Raw genomic sequence first — 22,165 nt, forward strand, 5'->3', positions numbered from 1 at the left:
TACATGTGTCTCTCTATATCATGGAATTTACATACGAATTTTTGAAGGATTTACAATGTCAAAAGCATATACAAGAAAATCACTCAATATATAAAATGTTATAATATGGGTATACATATTTGACTAAAAAAAAAAAAACGGATGAACAATTTTGAATGTAACTTGAGTACCAGATCAATTTGTTGAATGTGTAAAATTTCTAAATAATCAGTTTTTGCTATGATGATTTTGTCCATGAAAAGATATTGTATTTTATGAACTTGAAGTCTTATATATTTATTTTATGATTATATTTAAATATTTTGTTGATATTGCATGTTGTGATTAAGTTTCTGCCTATATGCAAGTCGATGTATAATGTATTTGAGATTTAAAAAGTTCAAAATAAATTAATCATGAGGATGTAAGATATATCATCTCATGGTGATTTTCAAGACAACTTTTCGTTTGTTATTTTCACAATATACAATGCAAGTGGAAAGTATATCAATGACAATGCAGTATGCATAGTTTGGCTAAAAAGAAGATATGCTCAAAAAAATTAAAATAATCCACTTAAGAAATCAGTATATTCTATTGAGATGAAATGTTAAAAGTTATATTATCATTAGTGGGAGTAAAGTGATATTTTCACTGAGCGGGAAAAATAAATGTTGTACTCTTTTTCTTAACAAGGTTTTGTCCGCAGAGTTTTCCTGGTTTTTAATGAGGCAAATTCAACATGTATGATGTATTCTTTTTCTTTCAGTAGATTTTTGTCCCGTTTAGTTTTCCTAGTAAGGTTTTAATGAGGCACATTATTTATTCATGAACATTCAAAAAGGAGTCTTATAAATATTGTAATATTAACTGTGGACGTCTATGACTTTCAAAAAGTTGTCTTTTGGGATTTTACCCTTAAAAGTCATATTAACCTACAAATAAATGACTTTTTTTGGGAGTTTTCTATGATTAATACTCGTAACTTCCAAATATTATATATCCTATAATTATTTAGATTTATTTTTTGTTATAACTCTTGAAATAGAATTTAAGGACTTATGACTTATAAATAATAGGCATGTACCAGGTGATTGGAAGCTTGAAGTGAATAAAAGATTACTTCATATTCTCCCCCCAATTCTCTCTTGTATTCTCCATCCCCCACTTCTCATCTCCTACATTTCCTTTATTTCCATAACAACTTTCAATTTGACATATTTTCAATTCCATTATAACTCTTACTAATTTTCAATTTAATGTTTTTTAAGAAGTTTGTTTAAACATTAGTATACCTAACTATTAAGTATAGATTTTCAATTTTCAATTTAATATTTTTAATGATGTTAAAATTAGAATTAAGTATAGATTTCGAAAAACAGATGAGAGATTCCTATAATTTTAGCTACCTAAAGAGATGTCAATGTATTTTATTCAAAATAATTAACAAATAAAATAGCTAGTTGGCAAAAAAAAAAAAAAAACATAAAAAGCCAAGAATAAGGATATTCTTAAGAAAGCAACGCAAAAAAATAAAATCCAAGTAGATTCCGATTGAATAGATGACAAAATTTGTATACATGTCATTTCACTTTTATTGCCATCTGATAAGTGAGAAAGGAAAGAGATGGCCATTGACCGAGCTCTACACATGCATTGCAACTATAAACACAGCTCAAACATATCTCACTTATCCACAAATGAGTGAATGGATCATCTCCAAACACAAAACAGAGAAATAGATCCATATGGCTTCTTGTACTGTTGATTCCGTCTCTTCAGCTATGAACAAATCAGCATCATATATATGCACAGACCACAATTCAGCTGTGATTACTTTCTCTCGGTGGATGTCATGTTGAATAAGTAGAATAGCAGCATCGCAAGGACAACCACAGCATGGACCAAGAATGAAAATATCTTGTGCTTATAATTCTACTGTTTTAGCTTTGTGGTCGGTTGAATGGATTTGCATAAGTTGGCTCCTCAAACTGCACTCTTCCACCTGAAAAGCAGGCCATATTTATTTTAAATTCAGAAGAAAACTGATAAATGTGGTAGCCATGTGCGAACATTCCTCCTGTATCTTTCTATATGAAATAAACTCCCAAAGGTAATAGATGATTGTAAAACTCACAAATTCCCCAAGTTAATATGAAATAATCACCGCCTCCCGGATAAACTTCCAATTGTTTAAAAGTTCCACTTTGAGAAGTTTCTAAACATTTATGATATAAATAGATACGCCGTAGAGGTCTCTATCATAGGAATATGCCAGCATGACTGGTTTCAGCAGGAAACAAACCTGTGATTTATATGCCCTTGCCAATAAACTTCCACATTCTCCAATAAAAGCTCTTTCTCCACCAACAACCCCGGCTAATTCTGAAATAGATATGTCCGTTTCTTCAACCTAAGTTTGACAGGCTTTTATCAGTGCAATGTCTAAAAATACAATCAACAAAGTACAAGTAAAAATGCAAAATACATCTACTTGCGTCCATTTTTCCAGCATAAGCTAGCTGGATTTGATAGAATAAACTTTCTGTTTTGTTTTGTTTTATTCAAAATTGTGCTTGTAATACACAAGATTGTGATACATACTTTTCAACCTCAGCTAACAACAAAAAAGACGTTAGCAAATAGTTTGAGAAAACTGTGTATTTTCTTGTAATTTTAATAGCAACTGTCTTTACGCACCTTGATGTAAATCTTTGGACATGGAAAACAATTGATTCCATCATCTTCATGGCTGAGTTTATCGCCTCCCCCACCTCCCTTGCATCAACCTGTGGAATGAATATTTTGTAGGTAAGTAAAACTTGCAGCACGCAGAACGCATAAAATCCAATATCAGAGACCCAGAAAAAGGTGTGAATGGATAATAGAGAAAAGAAGAGGATTCCTAATCATACCTTCACATTCCCACCTACTGGAAGTTGCACTGAGGCATTCAACAATGCCTCGATTGCTTCAGTCAAGGAGATAGAATACTCTACTTCTAAAGAGGACCACTCATCCAAATGAGGGATCTGTGATACGATTAGTGGAAAAAAAGTTAACAAGACCAAAAGAATGATCAAGGAATAATTTATTTTAAACAAATAAATGGAAAACCATGCTTGGAGGAAAGAAATAGACATCGTTATGTCAAATAAAATGTGAATTCTTGAAGAAACAAAACAGAAGATTAAATTTGATTAAGAAAAAGCAAATGGAAAAAGGGAGGAGTGGAAGAAACTAAAACAAGAACGCACTCTAATCATGACAAAGAAAACAAAATATGAGACATAATATATGTTTTAGAGAATTAACGTGGCCCTACTCTTCAAAGAGGCATGCTTTAGAGGATGCTAGTTTCTTAAAATTACAGTCACAGACATGATAAATGTATTAGACAATTAACTTGGCCCTACTCTTCAAAGAGATAGCTTTAGAGGATATTAGTTTCTTAAAATGACGTTCAAAGAAAAAGGTTATAGACTTAAGTAGTAATACCACAATAAGTAATAATAATTCCCAGAAGTATTTTTATCGTGAACAAAATATAGAATCATCTTCTTTGTACCCAAAAAAAAAAAAAAACTAGCATCGTCTTATCCACAAATTAAACACCAAGTACATGGTATTAACAGTTTGTGCTCTACAGACGGATCTGGATCCTCTCAGAATCCTTCTTTCTCCTTTTCTTCTCAGAATCTCATCTCCAACGTTGGATTAAATAATAGATGGTTCAGATTTAATATTTTAAAAAGCAGAGGTCCACCTTCCCTCTCCTATTTATGCAATGTTATAATAATAGTTCTATAAAGTATGAAATCTGAACTATTCATTATTTGATCCAAAGGTGGAGATCAAATTCTGAGGGAAAAAAAAGGAGAAAGAAGGCTTCTGAGAGGATCTAGACCCTCTACGGACATCAGCAGAGGCCTCAGGATAAGCTGCATCTTATGCATCCTTTAGAAGACATTAGTTGCTTAGGATTATGTGCAAAAACAAAATTTACTCTAGTATTGATACTGCCATGAGTAATGTAATTTCCAGTGCAAAAGCATATGCACAAAAAACAAAAAAACAAAAAGGCAATGCCCTATGCACAAATTAGATGCACAACAAAAACAAAAAAAAATTGCATCGGAAGTCTTACTTGAGCTTCAAGAATTGTTAACAAAGTCTTTGCTCTCTGCAAAAGCTGCACTTCTAAGCGTTTCAAGTTCACAGAATCACGTAACTCTGACATTTTCAATGCCAGAGAATAAAGTGCTTTCTGCAAGAATTACCAAACATGGAAGGGGAAAGCAACCAGAGAAAAGTGAGCAAAATGCCAAAGATGGGATAAAAGGACTTGTAATCTAAATCAGACTGATTAAAAGATCAAGTGCATATTATGCACGTAGAGTGAAATCCAGATGGTTAAGCAACAAAAATCTGGATAGTTAATCACAATAATACCTTCATGTATAAAAGTTCTCAGTACTTATGCCATAAAATTATACTTTAAGTAAAAGACTCAACATAAACTAAAATTAAAATGAGCTGTGGAAAAAAATTTGTCAATAGATCATATGTCACGGATTTATTCATTGTGCCACGTCTTTCATGAGATTGCTGGAAATTACAAAATTTCCTTTCAGACTATAATCTATATCATTTAGGCCTTTAGCCTTTCCTGTAATGAGGTTCTATAGCTTAAACAAACTATAGACCCACATCTTGCCAATCATCAAATCATGTCTGCTAAATTCTCCTTCAATCAACAGCACTAGAAGTTTAGAACTACCCACACAAATAATAAAGGTTTTCTCTTAAGCTATGAACTTGTTATTAGGTAAGAAACATAGGCTACACACCTCACTTTCTCCTTGCTGAGCTTTCAATGAGGATTCTGCTTTTGCATTGGCAAATCTCCATTGCAGATAACGATTATATAGCAATCTCAGGCTATGCACGATTTCCTGATGATTGGAACCTTTTTTACTTTTCTTTATATCTACCCCCGGTTTTGGACACGGAGCTACTGGGGGCAAACAAAGACCTCCAACTTTTGCAGAATTTGCATACTGCTTGACAAGAGAAGTCACATGTTTCTCACTGCCCCTTATGGAATGATTTAGTAAATGCTCACTGCCTGATAATGACGGGTTAAGAGAACGTGAGAAAGGTGTTGTGGGGAATTTCAAACTGTCCCCACTACTTCTTACAGCACCCTTATTGCCAGTTTTCTCATCCACTGATCTAGTAGACACAGCAGGCAACATTTCTCCCTCCAGCACAGACGACCGAAATTCTGGAAGTGACTGTATGCTGCAGTTGACCTCCGAGTTGCTATGATTTTCGTCATCAGAGCATACCGAAGAAGTATCCCCAGACACTGAATTGGTTTCCCTTTGGGGCGAACCAATGTTGCCCTTAAATGAATTTGCAGTGGAAGATTGACTTCCCGATGACATCCCACTTGCTTGCAATAGTTTTGAAGCAGCTGTGGCATTCATACTAGCAGAACGCTGATGCGAAATGAGTCTGTATCTTGAGGATACAGTTACTGTTGGAGTGTCCGGTCTCAAGGAGGGTGAGGTAAAACCATTTCCGATCCTCCCAGAACAGGACTTTGAAGGGTGAGGAGGTTGCTGTTCAACTCTTCCTCCTCCACCATTCTCCTTAAAGAGTTTCACAGCTCGTTGTTTTCTCTGTATAGTGGCAGTCGTATTTACTACATTTGATTTACACTGAGATCCAAAAGGAAATGGAGTTTCCGAATTTTCTATAGGTCGGTTCACATCAGCAGTACTCAAGGGATCTACTTCGGATTGCTGCTGCCGTGGCCGCCTCTGTACAGAAGATACCACAGGAGACATAAATCTAGAACTCACTTCCCTCACCCTAGGCCGCCGTTGATGAGAGGGCGAGGGCGGCGGCGGAGGAAGAGGAGGTGGAGGAGGAGCCGCAACATCCGTAACCATGTCCATCGCGGAATTGGACTTCTCTGTAACTTTGAGCTGCTTATGTTCTTGAATCATCTTCGAAGAATTTTTGCACAGCCAAACATTCAATTCACTTTCCCTATTGACGAAAAAATGGAAAATAGCCTTAGATGAGTAAGTTTATCTACGACAATTCAATTCTCCCAGAATTTGACGGGAATTCACAGAGAAAGCGTAAGAAAACTGAAGAATTACCAAATCGAAGTTCCGGTTTGAGAATTGATTTGGCATCGCCGAGTCTCTCTCTCACTCCGTTTGGAGTATATTCTTCAGAGGAGGGAAGTGGGAAACGGAGGGATTGAAGTTTGAAGTCTCAAATTCAGAGGAAAGCCAACCTATCTCGGAAGAAGAGAAGGTGTGAGCGACGATGGAATGGCGGAGGGGGAGGACGAGTGAAGGTCGTGTCCTAGAGGAAGGAAAACTAACCGTTGTGCTATCGTTGGCACTGCACAACGGTCCGAATTTCAAATCCACATCACGAGGTCTCTCTGAGGGGTGCGCTCTCACATTTTATCACTTGTTTGGTTGGGGCCCTCAATTTTTTTTGGCAACAAAAAAAAAAAGGCAATGAGAAAAAGCACTTTGGAATTTATTACCAAGAAGCCACACTATTTTCAATATTATTGTCATGATTGATCATTTATATAAGGAAAAAAAATGAATATGTTTTGATAAATTGTTAATTTTCGTTATATGAAGATTTGGTCCCAAAAAAAATGTTTATGTGAAGCTACTTGAAACTAAAACAAGTAATGGGCAGAGTAAAATAAAAGCAGTGAATAACATATAATCTATTGGGAACTATACTCATGCTGGACTGGGGGAAAGAGAGGGGATGGGAGGGAACTAGTTTAATAATAGAGCCATAAAATTTGAAAATTACCAAAATAAGGATCAAAAGTCTTTTAAACGGCTTGATACTCCTTTTTCTTAATTTGCAATTTCAGACCCACTAATTTGCAAGTCATATTCGTCTATTTATGAGAAAATAAAAAAATGTATGTTGTTAAGGATACGATAACTTCTCATGTGATATATTCCCTTATTTACAACTTTGTCACTACTAGTTTACTAGTGAGAATTGTCTATTTACGAAGGAGGAGGAATAATTTTCATGACTTCTAGTAGTTTGATGCTCATGTTCCTTAATTGCAACTTTGTGACCATTAATTTGCAAGTGAGATTCGTTGATTTGTGAAAGAAAATGAATCATTTGACTTATCAAAGGTATTATGACTTTTAATGGTTTGATACTCTTATTCCCTAATTTGCAACTTTGCAATCATTAATTTGCAACTAAGATTTGTTTTTTTATTTTTTGTAATAATCAATGAAAGAAAATGAACCATTTAACTTGTAAAAAATATTGATTTTTAGGGATTTGATATTCTTATTTTCTAATTTGTAACTTTTTAACCGTCAATTTACGAGTGAGATTCGTTGTTTTACTTCACTATAAGAACACTACTAGTAAATTCCCTTATCGATATACACGAATATGTCCACAGAATTCCAAGTCACCTCAGGGGGAGTAAAATGAAATATACAAGAACAATTAATAACCTGTATTGCGTATTATGAACAGCTAGAACACAACTTTAAATCAACTCATTCCAAATTTTGAGCAGAATTAACAATCTACATGTTTAGGTCTTTAGGATCAACTTGCCATGCTAAAGTGCCTGAAGTGTTTTTTTTTTTTTGGGGGGGGGGAATGTAAACGAGATAAGCCTCACTGTGCAGTTTGCGCACATATTCAAAACAACTTCCAAAAACAAAAAACAAGAGAACACAGAATTGCAAAAATTTATGACGACAAAAAAATACAAAGGATAGCGTAACAGGCGAAAGCTACTGAACAAGCCACCAAAAAATATGCAATTTGATGGGGCTTTCCGTCCACAAAATCGCTTTCCAGTAGACTAAGGAAATATAGATATGGACAGTAGAATTACATCAAGAATCAGTGAAGGGGGAAAAAGCTAGAACAATATAACTGACGAAAGGGGTTTGATTTCCACCCCAATTTTTTTTCAAAGAAAATGTTTACATCACAATCTCTTCAATCTTCCCTATGCATTAAATAATTTCCGGAAAGGTCCATCCTTCCGATCTTTGGCAGCTTCAGTTAGAGCAAGGAATCTCTTGAACCCTGTGGTGGCAGCTCCTCGTCCAAGTGCAGCAGCCCTGGTAAGCACATCCTCCCTAGAAGCCATAAGTCCAACAGAAATAGGACTAGGCCCTGATGGAGCTACTGGAGCAGCCTGGGAAACTGCCGGTGGAATCTGAGTTTGCTTTATTCCAGGCCCATGTTTGTTGAAGTCATCAAGAATGGTTTGCTGATCAGCCTTTTTAAGTCCCTGAAACCATGCCACAAAAGTTATCTGGAGTCTCGAGATGAATAACTTGCATAAAACAATCTTGGACATCTAAAACTCAAAAAACTTTGCATCATAATATCATCGACGAAGATGAGAATGAATCAAGTATAGATATTTAACCAATTGAACAGCTGAATGGTCAGTCAACCACATTAGATTGTGAGAACATATTCGATCGTAAATGTTTCGTGGGATTCATTGAAATTGCTCATTGACACTTCAAATTTTATGTACAATAGACTTAATGTTCCTTTGAAAGGATTGATGCTCTATAGAATCATACCAATGAGTGTAATTTACAATGTCAGTCAGTCAATACTTCAATAAACTTCCTAAACATACTAGTAGTAGTAGTAGTAGTAGTAATATTTGTCAGTCTAAGCAGTGAACTTTGTTAAGGGTTGTAGCTTTTAATCAAGAGATTCCTTTGAATCTACTAACACATACACCAAATTACCAAATAGTAATGTTTAATGCCACAGACTCTGAGCACTATGATACTTATTCTTTTCAAGACTATTCTTCTCGTTATACTTTTAAGAGTTTGCAATGCAATAACATTGCCGGAATATGAAAAGCATATATCCTCAATTGTTAAACTATGATTAAGAAAAAATTTTAGCAGTGGGCTCACTGTAATTTCATTTTATCCTGCATTTAATATAGCCATATAAAATGCAGTTTATGTACCCAATTAGAAGTAACTTATCACAGGTCCTTGACCTTGACTTACTCAAAGATGATGGCCCCCTCAATCTTTCATCTCAGACCAGGCCAAAGAAATAATGCAATAGAATATATGTTAGTAGAAGAGCTAACCTTGAGCTCCAGTATTCTCTGAAACTCCATGGGTGTACCCTCAGGTAGCAGTGCACGGTATGTATCTGCTACAGAATCAACGGGCGAAAGAATAACCTAAACAGAGTGATTTACACAACCTTGAATCAGGGAGAGAATCTAGACGTGCATGAAATAATAGTCTTCCAATCTTCCAACTAACTAATAACAAACCTTCAATAGGGCTTCTGCTTTGCTCATCTCACGACTTACAAATTTCGAATAGCTAGCAGCACCTGATGTCTGTTGCAGAAAATCAAAAGTTAGTCAGGATGATCAGCGAACAATTAACAAGCCCCTGACAAGCACAAGATAACTGCACATGTGAAGACTAAGAATACAATGCTCCATACTATTTAACACAGCCAAGCCAAGTACTCCCTGGGTCCTTTTAATAAGAATCCATTGACTAATTCACACGTACCAATAAAAAGAGTTAAAAGCAATAAATTTGTCATAAAATTAAGTAATCTCCAATCTTACACTCATTAATTACACTAAATTCCAACATTAAATTAATTTCTATTCTCTCACTACCCTCATTAAATGTGGGTATACGTGGAAAAAGGTATTTGATACTCATTGAGAAAGGACCAAAAATTTCTCCTAAAAGGGCTCTTATAATAAGAACCAGAGGAAGTACGTCAAAATCATAGATTGCAGGCAGGTAACCTTTGTCTAGCCCACAAATTAGATTATCTTCCAAGCATTTCAACAGAGCCAGTTTTCATTTCCTGCTTGATCTTGGGATTAATTCAGAAAATGCGACAATTCCTCTCTATTGTAGCTACTTCATATTAATGATTTGCACCGCACAAACTAAGGTAACTATCTGGCCATCTGTCATTCCCTAAATTCAATAAAACTAAGACATTTCATTTTCCAATCATCATCATTCGATTGATTCCAATATCAAACAATAGTCATGAAAAAGCTTGTTCTTTTGGGAAGTTTAATTATCAGTAGATATTGCTCTGCTCAAAACTAAATCAAGGAAGTGCCAGGAAGGCCATCAATATGTCACCAGTAAAGTAAGTGAAATCAGTGCCATAGAAGTCCGAAAAGTAAGTAATAAAAATATGTGATTCAGAAATCAACACAGGGGACACATGCGCCCAAACAGAATATAATTGTTGTGACTACAAATTTGCATTTGCATGAGCTAAATCACCTGTCTACCAAGGGAAGGAATTTCTAGAAGGATAGTCTTAACAGCTTGGGTATCCAATAGCATCTGCAAAAGCATCAGAGCATAAGCACGTCTCCATCATAAAATTCAAGACCTCATCAGGCAGCTTAAATTATTGTAAGACAAAATTCGATCAATTTTATTCTCATTGATGATGAAGAATATGAAATACAGAACAAAGCAAAGAACACTAGAAAAGAAAAAGATTTTCAAGTGAAATACAAGCTGGGAATAATGCATTAGTTTTCAATGTTTCTTTCAATAAACAATCTTCTGTTGGCATCAAGCACAGGACATTAGACGATGGTTTCATTCTAGTCGTCATACTCTCTCCCTTAAAGCCGAGGGTATGTTTGGAGGTTTTAAAATGATCTTGCATTAACAGAGAAGTCAGTCAATTTATCTAAATATAGATCAACAGTAAGAGGAAATGATAAGATTGTAGAAGGCAAAATCGATGAGGAAAAGATAAGGTAGTAGAAGGCAAGATTGGTGTGCACTAAATAAGTTCTCCACCAAGTAAATTATGCCACTAAACTCAGGGAGCAAAAAGATATATTAATCAGATAAATATTTAGAACAAGCCAAGTAAGTCTATCACTAGACCTCCCTATTTCACCCCATCCCCTCTCTACTTCAACATTCTGAAGGACTTTGAAAGATAATGCCTTTCATCTAGTTTAGCAGAACTGAGGTAAGAATCTAACATTTTGAAAGTAAAATAGAAAGAAAATGGGATAGGTTGGCCTAAACTAAATCCAGAACTTCATTACAGGCACTTGTTACTGCATTGGTGACTCAAATTCAAGCATCACTGATTTCAGAAATTCTACACTACAATGGAAATCAGCAATTGCAGCTCTCCCCGTTCTTTTACTATGAACTGCTCGCCCAAGAAAACTACCTTTCTTCCTCTTTTCCAAATCTTGACTGGGTATTCTCCAGCCAGAGAAAAGCATCAGTTAAGAGGGTGAGGACAGTGGCTTTGTTTTCATGTTTTCTTTCCTTTCCACTAACATTCCCTCTATCTCAGTGTTCAGCTGGCACATGGTCTGCCTTTTTCTGATCCAACTTGCATCTTGCGATATTCTTCTTGTGCTAGTATTAATGGATCATCTTCTTGAACTTTCATGCCCTGAGGCTCTTTAAAAGTGATGGGACGCATCTCATTCACAAGGAACCTGACCATATGTATTCCTTCAGGCTTGTTCATATATCTTGTATAAACACTTGAAACTCTTCAAGCTCCATCCCTTGGACTCAAGCATGCCCTGCTTCCGCTTCCCCCAAGAGGGGAAGGAAACCACCCTAATACCACTTGATGCAAAGTGAATTCCAAAGTCAACTTTTGTTCATTTCTTCACACATTTACACTTACATCTGGTACATACATAGAGCTAGGATCACTCCTAACTACCTTAGCTACCCTTAACAACCCTCATAGACATTCTCTTATGTACAACTCATAACAAAAGATAACCTTGGAACGGTACCCAAAGTCTGCTTTACACAATCTTAGGCACACCATTAACTTGACAGGAAAAATAGGTGAAGATGACACCATTTCAAAATTCAGCATTCAAGAGAAGCCAACTAGATAACCTATAAGACTTAAACAATCTTGCAAGCATTTGGAAAACGTCATTCTTCAAGAAAAAGGTACAAGAATGTGCTTAATCACACATTTTATTTAGAAACGTTCCAGCCATATTAAGAAGCCATGTAAGGATCCGTTTAGATAAAGACAGTTTGATTTTCAGATTCAGCATTTGGGAGAGAAGCTGGATAAATATAGAAGATATAAGGAAAAAATTTAGAAGCTTAAACAGTGAAAGCAGCTAGTACCTGTTGAGCTCCTGTTTCTGATATTTGCCTGCATTTGAAGATATTCGAATAAAAGCGGGGACCAAGAGAAGATGCAAGCTGCATATAAAAGCAGAAAACAGACTTAATACAGACAACTGAATTCATGAATGCTGAGAACTAAGTTGATTAACTATAAAGAGTTATGATCTCCTCAAGTTCAGTCAATATTCAGAACAATGAAAAATGCTAGAGTACGGAGACAGATTTCTTAAACAAACACAAATATGCGGACTGGATTCCAAATGTAAACTGATTACCACCTCCCAGGATGAAGTTGAAAGGGTTGTATCAGGTCTGTTAAAGCTTTTCAATGGGTTTTGTCAAGAAAGTGGAAATGAAAAGGGCTGATGATGAAAGGAAGGCAAAAGATTGGAAAACTTGTGGGAGGACCTAGCCCCTCACAAATTCCATCACACTGATTTCCATGTTAAGAATATTTTGTACCACACAAATTTGTTAGCCAGCAATACGAAAGAAATTGGAAACATTGAAAGTTGGAAACAAAAACATTCAAGGATAGTCTAATAATGACATGTATTATGTTAGAAAAGAATTTGTCCCCCACTTCTAGGTTAATTTCTGTAAACCATAACTTAAATCAAGAATAATCACCTTGTCAAGAAAGAACTGAAAGTAGACAGGTGAAAGAAGGCTTCCGAGTACAGGAATGCTAGTTGTAAGAATCATATTTATACCATTAACATACCTACATGAAAACTATATACAATTAAAAGATAAACTTGATCAGAGATAGGAACAGGTTCAGGTTTATGAAGAAACTAGCTTACTCAGATTGATCACCAACACTTTCAAGGGTACCCCATGGAACACGTGTCATTGCAGCCATTTCAATGTCAAATTTGGTTTCGAGACCATGCACCAGGGTGACCAGTGATTTTGTTATAACAGCTGAAAATTCATCCTGCATGATTGTTTGACTCCATTAGAATAAGACTTACAAGAAAATGTCCCCCTCATTTGAGAAATTATGGCTACCTGAACTTCTGACATGTCTATCCCATCCGCATATTGAGGATCAATTATTTTAGCAACACTTTCTGCCAGTTCACCAGCCTGCAAAGCATAATAACCAGTTACCTAAAATAGCATGTGTACAACATAAACCAGATCAAGAGTGTTAAAGAAACTAACAGACCGTCTTGTGGCAATATTCAGCTGAATTGACAATATAGCAAATCACCCTTTCATCCCTATCAGATGTCTGTTCAACATTTTCAAAGATCAGAGAAGGAAAAAGAAAATGTTTCACAACAATATCAAGTTGCCAAAAAAATCATGGGAGAAAGTGCCCTATTACATTATACCTTTATCTGTCCATCCATGCCTGTGGCAGCGGCAACAATTCCTGTGCCCCCCTTGGGTAGTCTTGTAAAGAGTTTTGTAGCATATGCTTTAAGAATTCTTGAGAAAACCTAAGATTAAAAGCAAAAACTCATAACATACAAAAACTTGGACCTTTAACATTCCAATATTCATCAACGTCACAACCAGAAATTGGTCCCCTTTATACCACACATTTAGCAGACTAGTTGATGTAGGAAAAAAGCAACTATGAGAAAGGGAACGGAATATCAAACAAAATACCTAATTTATGTTAATCAATGACTGAAAATTGAAAAAAGTTATACTTAGAAAATTACCTTGAACAAATTATATAGTGTCTGGTTCTTTGTTAAAGCGCTGCATCTCTTCAAGCTCCTCTTGATGATAAGAAACAACTATATAGCACAGTGAAAACTAATTAGGTAAAAATATTGCAGGATAAAAACTGGTAAAGTGGGGAAAGATTATTAGAGACTTCTAAAAATATAGTTATTCATATCTATTGAAAAACCTTTACTTGTTTCACAAGTCAAAAAAAAAAACAAAAGCATTAATGGAAAATCTTCCTAATTGTAGTTAGTATAATCAGGATTCTAAATCATACTTGGATTTACCTAACGTCAAGAACAAAAGCAAAATTTGAGAGTTTTTTAAGGATTCTAAATCACGCTTGGATGAGGTCTCAGGTTCGAGCCCGGTATTAACATGTTTGGGTGCATGTTTAATTGTATTAACTAAAAAAAAAAAAAAAGGAAAATGCATGGATAGAAGCTCCAACATGATCATATTAAAGATCTAGTGACTTGACTTACCTGCATGCTACTGGATAAAACATTATTCTGGCTTCCCTCCTCAGTATCCCATGTCTCTTCCTATTAAAGATAAAAGGTTATTCAATGGAGAAAGTGACAAGCAAATAACAGAACACAATCCAACAAACTAACAAAAATCACCTGAACAAGCTTCTCCAGATTTTCCATCAGCGTCTTCTCTTCCAATTCTACATATACCGTCAAGTGAGGTTCAAAGCAAGATGAAATGATTCCACGGAAGTTGAACTGTCAAAATAGCCACTCCAAGTGTTTATCAGGATTGCTTTGATGAACCAGACCAAAAAGGAATAAAAAGAAAAACTCAGAACATGGAAGATTGTAGCTACATATTACACTAGAGACTAGAGAGGATATTAAGAGGACAATGATTGGGTTAGAGTCCTGCTAATAAGAAACAGGAAAAAAAAATACAAGGACAGGACAAGAGATAAACGAGGGAAATCCGTAGCTTTGATATTCAATGCTGCAAAATACCATTTACGAAGGGATCCCACTGGTTCTGGTCAAAACCTCTTCCGCTATTACAACCAGATATCTCTAAGAACAGAAACTAGTGCTCAAAACACGGAACAACTCAGAAGACATAACACAAGCCACTGGCATTTGAGAGGCCAGTCTCTCCTCATCACGCTCAAAATACAGAATATGAACTCCTTCTGCTAGGAGACTCCAACCACTATAAGCCAAAAGGTAACATTCACAGCCCCAATACTGCCCTCTCCAAGACCAGGCCTATAGCAACTCTAATTCTTTGTTTCTTCTCCCTAACATTACAAGTCTGAAGGTCAACGCTCCGATCATCAGAAAGTTGCTTTCCCTTGCATCTTCCTAAGTTTCCTCTTATAGGTCTTTGTAACAAAAGTGGTTCTATCAGATTGTTCTATCAGATTAGCATAATGGGTTTGAAGAGTTTCCCCAAAAACACAAACTTAGTTTCAAAAGAGCAGCATAAGAGCATTCAAAAATATTAGTCCAAAAGATTATAAAATTGTAGTAGCAAAGATAAGAATGCTGAGATGGATATCTAATCACACAAGAAAATATAAGATTTGGAATGACCATATAAAAGGACAAGTTGACATGGCATATGCTGAAAAGAAAATGATAGAAAATCATTTATAATGGTTCAATCATGTGCAAAGAATGTTGATGAAAGTGCTAGTAAGAAGGGGTGAGCAGATATCTTTAATGCTATAAAGCAAGGTAGAAGGAGACCAAAAAGGACACTTAATCGAGATTTATGGTAAATAGTATATCAGAAGAGTTGGTTATGAATAAAGCAAAATGAAGTTGAGCGGTCCATTTAGCCAACTCCATTTAGTGGAATAAGGCCAGTTGTTGTTGTTATAAGCACTCTAGATGAGAAAATAGGTGGAGATTTATCTGATTCCTAGACTTGAAGAAAGAGAAATAAAATTATTACATACCCCAGCTCCAGGCACTGCCAAATCTTTATTTGCATCTTTTTCCTGTCAATACAAAACCAAAACATAATGGTCATTTGATAACCACAAATATGAATAGTTGTTATGGATAAGTATTGTCAACTCAACATTCTAGAATACCTACCTCATTGCCACTTCCTTGATGTGCAGCAAGCTTCCTTTCATACTTCTTCCGGATATCTGAAGCACTACTGCTAGAATTACCCCCTCTTCCAATTTCTTCAATCTCATTCCCAATCTCCCTGCTTTGTGTGCCTCCCCCAAATTTCTCAGCGAGCTCATCCTCAAACTCTAAAGTTCGCTGTAATGCCTGCAAGAATGAGCAAAGAAACCCTGAAAAAATTACATGCTCAAGAAAAACCGAGCATAACATGGAGGTATAGTGGCATAGCATAATATCAAGTGAAGCATGAAGCAATACTTATAAAAACAAAGCCAGTGGTTAATCATTCAATGCCTGATCAAATCCACTGCTTACCAGCAACAAGGTCCCCACATCTGGCTTTTCTTTCAGATTAGAAAGAATGTCCTCAAGTTGTTTCCTGCAATGAGATATACTGTAAGCCCAACAATATTTTCCAACTAATGATGCTGAAAAATTAAAAGTAACACAAAAAGTGGTAAAAATTCAATGAAACCCAAAACCTGTTTTATTTTGGATAACATCACATCCGATAGAAATAATCCACACACATGATAAGCACACATCATAACATCTTATACTTGATAAAATCCACCTTACAAATATCAGCTCCAACGAGATGGGGACATATTGATTTGTAAGAAGTAAATTATAATTATTCCTTGTTTAATTTAATGGATCAGCATCAAATGTACTTTGTAATCTTACATCATACCAGAACACACTAAATGGAGCAGCATTTCCACCATAGCCACGGCTTCTCTTAATGGATAAAGCATCATTGATAGATTATATTAAATTGCTGCTAAACAAAGATATCATACCTGGTCTTCTTGCAGAACAAGATACAAAGCCGATAAGAAACATGCCATGAAGAAGGAAAAATTTTCCAGATGTCTTCATTTGATCTCATTCGTCGTTTAATCCATGCATATCTTCGCTCCGTTTTATCTAACTTTGCTAATTCTATGAAGATGTAATAAATTGAAGATTAGTAACAATAAATATACATCAACATAAAATCATGTTGGCAATAATTTCACGCACCAGCTCCTTCAAAAATTTGTTCATACGATGTAAGCTCCCGGCTGCAGAAATTATTTACCAATTCTTCCCTAACAGAGGGCTCTAGCGCATCAACCACTAAGCAGGCATCAGACAACTGCTGGAGCAAATTAGTTTCTTCTGTCTCCTTTCCAGTACCTAAGCTGAGAATGAGAACAGGAAGTTGAAAACCCCCGTTAAACAAAAGCCTTTTCATAGAATACAAACATATCCGCATTCAATGAAGTAAAATAGTGAAATACATAATGAGTTATAACTACCAATATGACCAAATATGCAATTGAGCAATCAAAATGGAAAATGTGTATCCAGCTCATATTCTATTACCCAAAGGCCGAAGAGTTAGAAATTAGTAACATACCTTGAGAAATCAGAAAATACATGTGACTTGAGAATTTGCTTTATGCTCTTAAATTTCTCCCTGAGTTCAATGATCTTATGAATATCTCTATAGGCTTCAAAGTGACTACATAATTGGTTCACAGCCTGATAAGTAAGATGATAACATCAATAATCAATAATTGGACAATATGTTAAAAAACAAATGTGCAGTTACACATGATTTTATCAGGAATAAGTGATATGAGAAGCAGAAATCTAACATAGAAAATAATTTATTAAAAAACTAAACAAACAGAAGTAGGCCACACAACTTCAAGCACATGACGCAAGAAAATATAATGCATCCAGAAAATAGCACGGTCAAAAGTATGAAAGGGTCCCACCAGAGTTACATAATTCAACAGTTTGTTACGCTTCACAAGAATACTCACAGAAATGTTCACATGAAATGAACCAAGAGAAGAAACCTACTGAAACCTCATGCATTTACTAACTTTTTAGGGGGAGGGACCGAGGGAGTCTGGCTTGGTGCTGCTTAAGATGCATTCCATTTGGTTGATTATGCCATAGAGATCATAAAAACAGTCTAGTTAAAGCTAACTGAATGATTTTGGTTTTCACATATGCATGCATATTATATATTAATACTCCCTCCGTTCCTTATTATAAGAGACAAATAACCGAATTACGTTGATCAAAAAAACAGTTAAAATTAGTTAAGAACAATTAATATGTAAAAAGTATAATTTTTTTTCCAAAAATACCCTCATTAATAAGGAGAGAGAGTATGAGAGAGAATAATAGTAAATTCTTAAAAGAAAGAGAAGTGGAGAGGAGAGAGAGTGTTAGTTGGAGACAATAAATATGGGTAAAATAGGAAATCAACACAAAAAAGTAGAGACAACTTTTAAGTGTCTCTTATATTTAGGAACATACTATAAGCATCAAATGTCTCTTATAATAAGGAACGGAGGGAGTAATAAATAAGCCCGTGAACTCAGAAGTCAATAATATCAGGGAGAATCCAGAAAATGGATCTCTTGGAGTAACAAGAATTCCTCCTTAACAAATATGGGATATGCCATCTAATTCAATCAACGTGCACCATCTAAAACCTCTCTAGAGTGCCCTGATTAGTATCTACATCCAAATAAAAGAAAATAAGTGGATCAGATAAATCCAAAACTGCAATAGATTTTATGAATTTCAAAGGAATTAAAATCTATACACCAAAGATGTCAACCACGTGATAAAAGAAGAACCAATGCAATACATAGATATTTAAATAGCAAGTCTCCGAGAAGCATGATCAGCAATAAGATTCACTACCTCCAGCTGTGCAGCTGCCTCTTTATATTGACGTTTTGAAGCCATGACCTGAAGCTGTTCAACAGCAGAGACTGCCACATGATAGGTAGTGTTGCATTAAAGATTGAATAATGGTTATGAGTCTTAAAATCTACCACGAAAGCCTCAAATGTTTCAAACAGAGAGTACAAAGTTTCAATTGTAAGTTTAAAAAATTAAAGCAACCAATTGGTTTTAATATTGAGACCAGAAAATTGCAGTAACGGTTCATTATTTTAGTTTATCTTAACAATACATGGATTGTCAGGTCTAGTTACAATAAAGTATGAGGACTTGTACTATAAATTCTATGGTAAAATTCTCTCATAAGCACCTAAGCATTTTTACATTAGAACTTGCCTAATGCGTATAAAAATGGGACCTCTGAAAACAGATTAAATTAACAAACAAATTAGCAAACTTATTCATATGGTAAAGAGAGTGTGTGAGGGTGTGCGCCCTTGCACGCGAGAGAGAGAAAGAGAGAGACTAAGAGATTACTGAGAGAATAACTTCAAAGATTTGAGAATCAAGAATCCTTCTGAAAACAAAAGAAAGAAATAAAACTAATATTTCAATCTATTAACTCAAAGAGATATGCAATCCTCTGGGTATATAAACGGAGACTCACTTCAAAAAACCAAAGCAGAGGCCCTCATAGAGGAAATGCAAGAAAAGCTATCCTTTGATTCTGCGACTCTTCCCAACCATTCAATCATATCATTTCCATTTATACAAAATAAAACTCGGCATTCTACAGTGTCTAATGCAAGTTCCAAACCATGGAAACTTGCATCTTATGCATTGCACAACCAACATCTGAAAAAATTTATAAATCCCTTAAAACTGACATGATCAGTTAATTGTTTGGCCAGCCACTGCTGAGAAAAATTCATCTTCATCACATCCAACTTCACTAGCAAATCACTGACAGGAATTTTGTTCTAGATGTAGCACAGATCAAATTATCGCAAAGATTATAGCTTTTAGAGTCAAAACAACCCAAAAAAAAAAAACACAAAAAAAAAGGATAAAGGGGAGAATACAAGATGCCTGGATTAAATTTTTGTGCCTTCACAAATCATGTCATTGGTTACAGTCATTCCCCCACCATGAGAAAGAGAGTTAACGGAATTACAGAATTCTCTGAAATTAAATACATATTCACAGATGCAACAATTATTAGATAGACATGATAAAATTCAAATAAGGATCAATTATTCAAACATAGCAATGCTCTCTCTTGTCTTTAAAGATACCTCGACAGTGAACATGATTGTAACTTCCGGCCTACGTATGCATTTTTAACTTTATTACTATGGTCATCAAGGGACAAGATTATGCATAAACATCACAAACAAGAGATATTCACCTCTATCTGTCTTCCAGTTGCACAGATTAAATGCAAACTTAGCACTTCAAACCCAATAAATATCAACTAACCCAAAAATTACTAAGAATACCAACCATATACCAATCTAATTAACAGATCTTAAGTTACCAAGTTCAACTCCTGATGCTGCAAAAGTAGTCAGCAAGCTTTTTTTTCCGAGGGAAGGGGGCATAATAGGTCACTTATGATATACAGAAGGACAATCAAGATTTACCAAGCATGGTAAGACGGTGAAGAGCAGTGATTGTTGTGGTTATGTGCTTCTTGGCAAAATCCAGTTTCTTAATGTCACGGCATATTTCTTGAACCATGGTTTCACTTTGTACAGCTTTAGTTTTTATTTCTCGGATCTTATACATTAGTTCCTGCATCATAAAATCAAAACAGTTAAACATATAAAATGACATTCAAGTTCACAGAGAAGCTTGAAGGAGGAAGAGAGACAAAAGAAAGCATCACGGACAATGCAAGGAAAAAAAATATATCAAAATACTTGACAGTTGAAAAATAGAAACTCATCACATTGAACCAGGAAACTGCTTTTCACAAGCATGCATTTCAAAAATAAAGAGAAAGATGTGTTGTGTGTGCGTGCGCGTAAGAGAAAGAGGGAGGAGAGGTAATTAGAAAAATATGGAGAGGGTGAGGGTGGAGGAAGAGAGTCAACCTCCACGGCAGTTGTAGCAGCAGCAAGATCTTCTTTGGCTTTAGTCCTTGAATTGCTCTGAAATTACAGAAGCTGAGTCATCAAACAATAGAAGCCAAAAAGGTGTATATGATTACAGTTTTAACGATTAATACCTCACGACACTGAACCATATTTAGCCCAGGCGATTCACAATTCAGGAATGCAATCAAGGATAACTCCTACATTCCCCACCCCCCAGAGTCCCCCCTTTTAAAAGAAGTGACCAAATTTATATCCAAAGTATTAACCTTCATGTTAGCTTCACTCAAATGTCCCATTAGAATTGAATAGCTCCGAGCAAGTTTTCAGTAAATGACAACATCAATCTGATTTTTTTAGCAAAATGTCAATATGATTTAGCTCCTGAAATATTGTTAAGTTTTTCAGATGGCTGGGGTTATGTGAGAATAACACAGAACGAAGTCACTACAAGCCATTAACTTAAGACTAGGAAGCAGTTAAGGTCAGAGGCATGGATCAAGACCTGTTGGCGAACAGCTGCTAAAATTCCAGCATCAACAGTGCGAATCTCATTCTGTATCTTTTGCATAAGTGGCTCAACACCGGATAGAGATGCCTCTGGATAATATAGAAAATAGATGAGCATAGAACCGAGCATTAGCAAGAAGAACTGAATACCTGGTAAGTTCATGAACTTGCTGGAACAAAAGCACACAAAAGACAACAAACGGAGGGGGGGGGGGAGTTACAGAGTTTGCAAGTATGAAATGCAATCGAAACGACAGCCCATGCGGATTGGAACTAGGTTTGCAAGTAGGACATGGTTACCATTGGGAAACATCTGATTGATATACTCCAAAGCACTTGACTTGTCCATTGCTGATAGTAGATGAAAACCCACCTCGACGCCCCTAATACCACGTTCAATCCAAGCACCAACAACGAAGATTCAATATCTAGATCTCATATATTGCATCAAGCTCTCGGTGAAAAGGGAAAGGATGCCAAGTTCAAAGGCGAAGAGGGGAATTTGGAAGATGAGAGAATGACACAGAAAGTAAGCACCCACCACAGTGGCAGCAACAGCTAGAAAATCAGAGCTCCAAATCTAACATTTATTCATGCACTTCTTCCTGCAGATCGAATTGCAGGGCGATGCTAGCAGCCTGAATTTGGATCCTCTCGAGCATGCGCCCTCTTTCGTCATCACGCGGTCAGTCCCATACTAGGGGCGAATGTCAAATTCGAAAACAATAAGGACTAACAGTGAAAATTGAACAAGAAATCAACAAAGAAAAAGGGGATAATTTCAGTTAGCCCACAAAATAAATGTAATTTCGATTAGTCCTTGTAAAACAATAGTCCTTGTAAA

The 22,165-nt window shown here is 35.7% G+C and overlaps 2 protein-coding genes across 3 annotated transcripts; both read right to left on the reverse strand.

The window, feature by feature from the left end:
* Positions 1–2,592: 2,592 nt before the first annotated feature.
* Positions 2,593–6,388, reverse strand: LOC114734563 (protein ENDOSPERM DEFECTIVE 1-like). Its single transcript, XM_028922177.1, has 6 exons — positions 6,156–6,388; positions 4,830–6,039; positions 4,127–4,246; positions 2,895–3,011; positions 2,680–2,768; positions 2,593–2,596 (listed from the first exon to the last, which is right to left on the reverse strand). The coding sequence occupies exons 2-6, from the start codon at positions 5,994–5,996 to the stop codon at positions 2,593–2,595; spliced, it is 1,497 nt and encodes a 498-aa protein (XP_028778010.1). The 5' UTR covers positions 5,997–6,039; positions 6,156–6,388.
* A 1,446-nt stretch (positions 6,389–7,834) lies between these two features.
* LOC114734564 (vacuolar protein sorting-associated protein 53 A) lies at positions 7,835–21,999 on the reverse strand. 2 transcript variants are annotated; one of them, XM_028922179.1, is made up of 25 exons: positions 21,863–21,999; positions 21,622–21,704; positions 21,317–21,411; positions 20,812–20,868; positions 20,359–20,509; positions 18,734–18,804; positions 17,424–17,548; positions 17,045–17,205; positions 16,822–16,963; positions 16,334–16,397; positions 15,980–16,165; positions 15,838–15,879; positions 14,531–14,635; positions 14,390–14,449; positions 13,895–13,972; positions 13,559–13,666; positions 13,390–13,455; positions 13,230–13,307; positions 13,022–13,155; positions 12,846–12,939; positions 12,213–12,290; positions 10,350–10,412; positions 9,353–9,421; positions 9,161–9,256; positions 7,835–8,320 (listed from the first exon to the last, which is right to left on the reverse strand). In XM_028922179.1, the coding sequence occupies exons 2-25, from the start codon at positions 21,668–21,670 to the stop codon at positions 8,033–8,035; spliced, it is 2,460 nt and encodes an 819-aa protein (XP_028778012.1). In that variant the 5' UTR covers positions 21,671–21,704; positions 21,863–21,999; the 3' UTR covers positions 7,835–8,032. The 2 variants fall into 2 exon arrangements, with proteins under 2 accessions (XP_028778012.1, XP_028778011.1); XM_028922178.1 differs by having other exon boundaries at positions 21,622–21,999.
* Positions 22,000–22,165: the final 166 nt, after the last annotated feature.

Source organism: Neltuma alba, unplaced genomic scaffold (assembly GCF_004799145.2).
Source record: "Neltuma alba isolate B1F8T4 unplaced genomic scaffold, ASM479914v2 tig00013116_pilon, whole genome shotgun sequence".
In the NCBI taxonomy this organism is placed as follows: Eukaryota; Viridiplantae; Streptophyta; class Magnoliopsida; order Fabales; family Fabaceae; genus Neltuma; species Neltuma alba.

What these genes read in the sequence shown, in the direction of transcription:
- LOC114734564 (XM_028922179.1), bottom strand. Translation starts at nt 21,670, where the DNA reads ATGGACAAGTCAAGTGCTTTGGAGTATATCAATCAGATGTTTCCCAAT. An exon ending in ATGTGGGGACCTTGTTGCTG is followed by an intron (nt 16,166 to 16,333) that starts GTAAGCAGTGGA and finishes TCATTCTTGCAG; the next exon opens with GCATTACAGCGAACTTTAGA. An exon ending in ATCAAGGAAGTGGCAATGAG is followed by an intron (nt 15,880 to 15,979) that starts GTAGGTATTCTA and finishes TTGTATTGACAG; the next exon opens with GAAAAAGATGCAAATAAAGA.
- LOC114734563 (XM_028922177.1), bottom strand. Translation starts at nt 5,996, where the DNA reads ATGATTCAAGAACATAAGCAGCTCAAAGTTACAGAGAAGTCCAATTCC. An exon ending in CTCAGCAAGGAGAAAGTGAG is followed by an intron (nt 4,247 to 4,829) that starts GTGTGTAGCCTA and finishes TAATTCTTGCAG; the next exon opens with AAAGCACTTTATTCTCTGGC. An exon ending in TAACAATTCTTGAAGCTCAA is followed by an intron (nt 3,012 to 4,126) that starts GTAAGACTTCCG and finishes ATCGTATCACAG; the next exon opens with ATCCCTCATTTGGATGAGTG.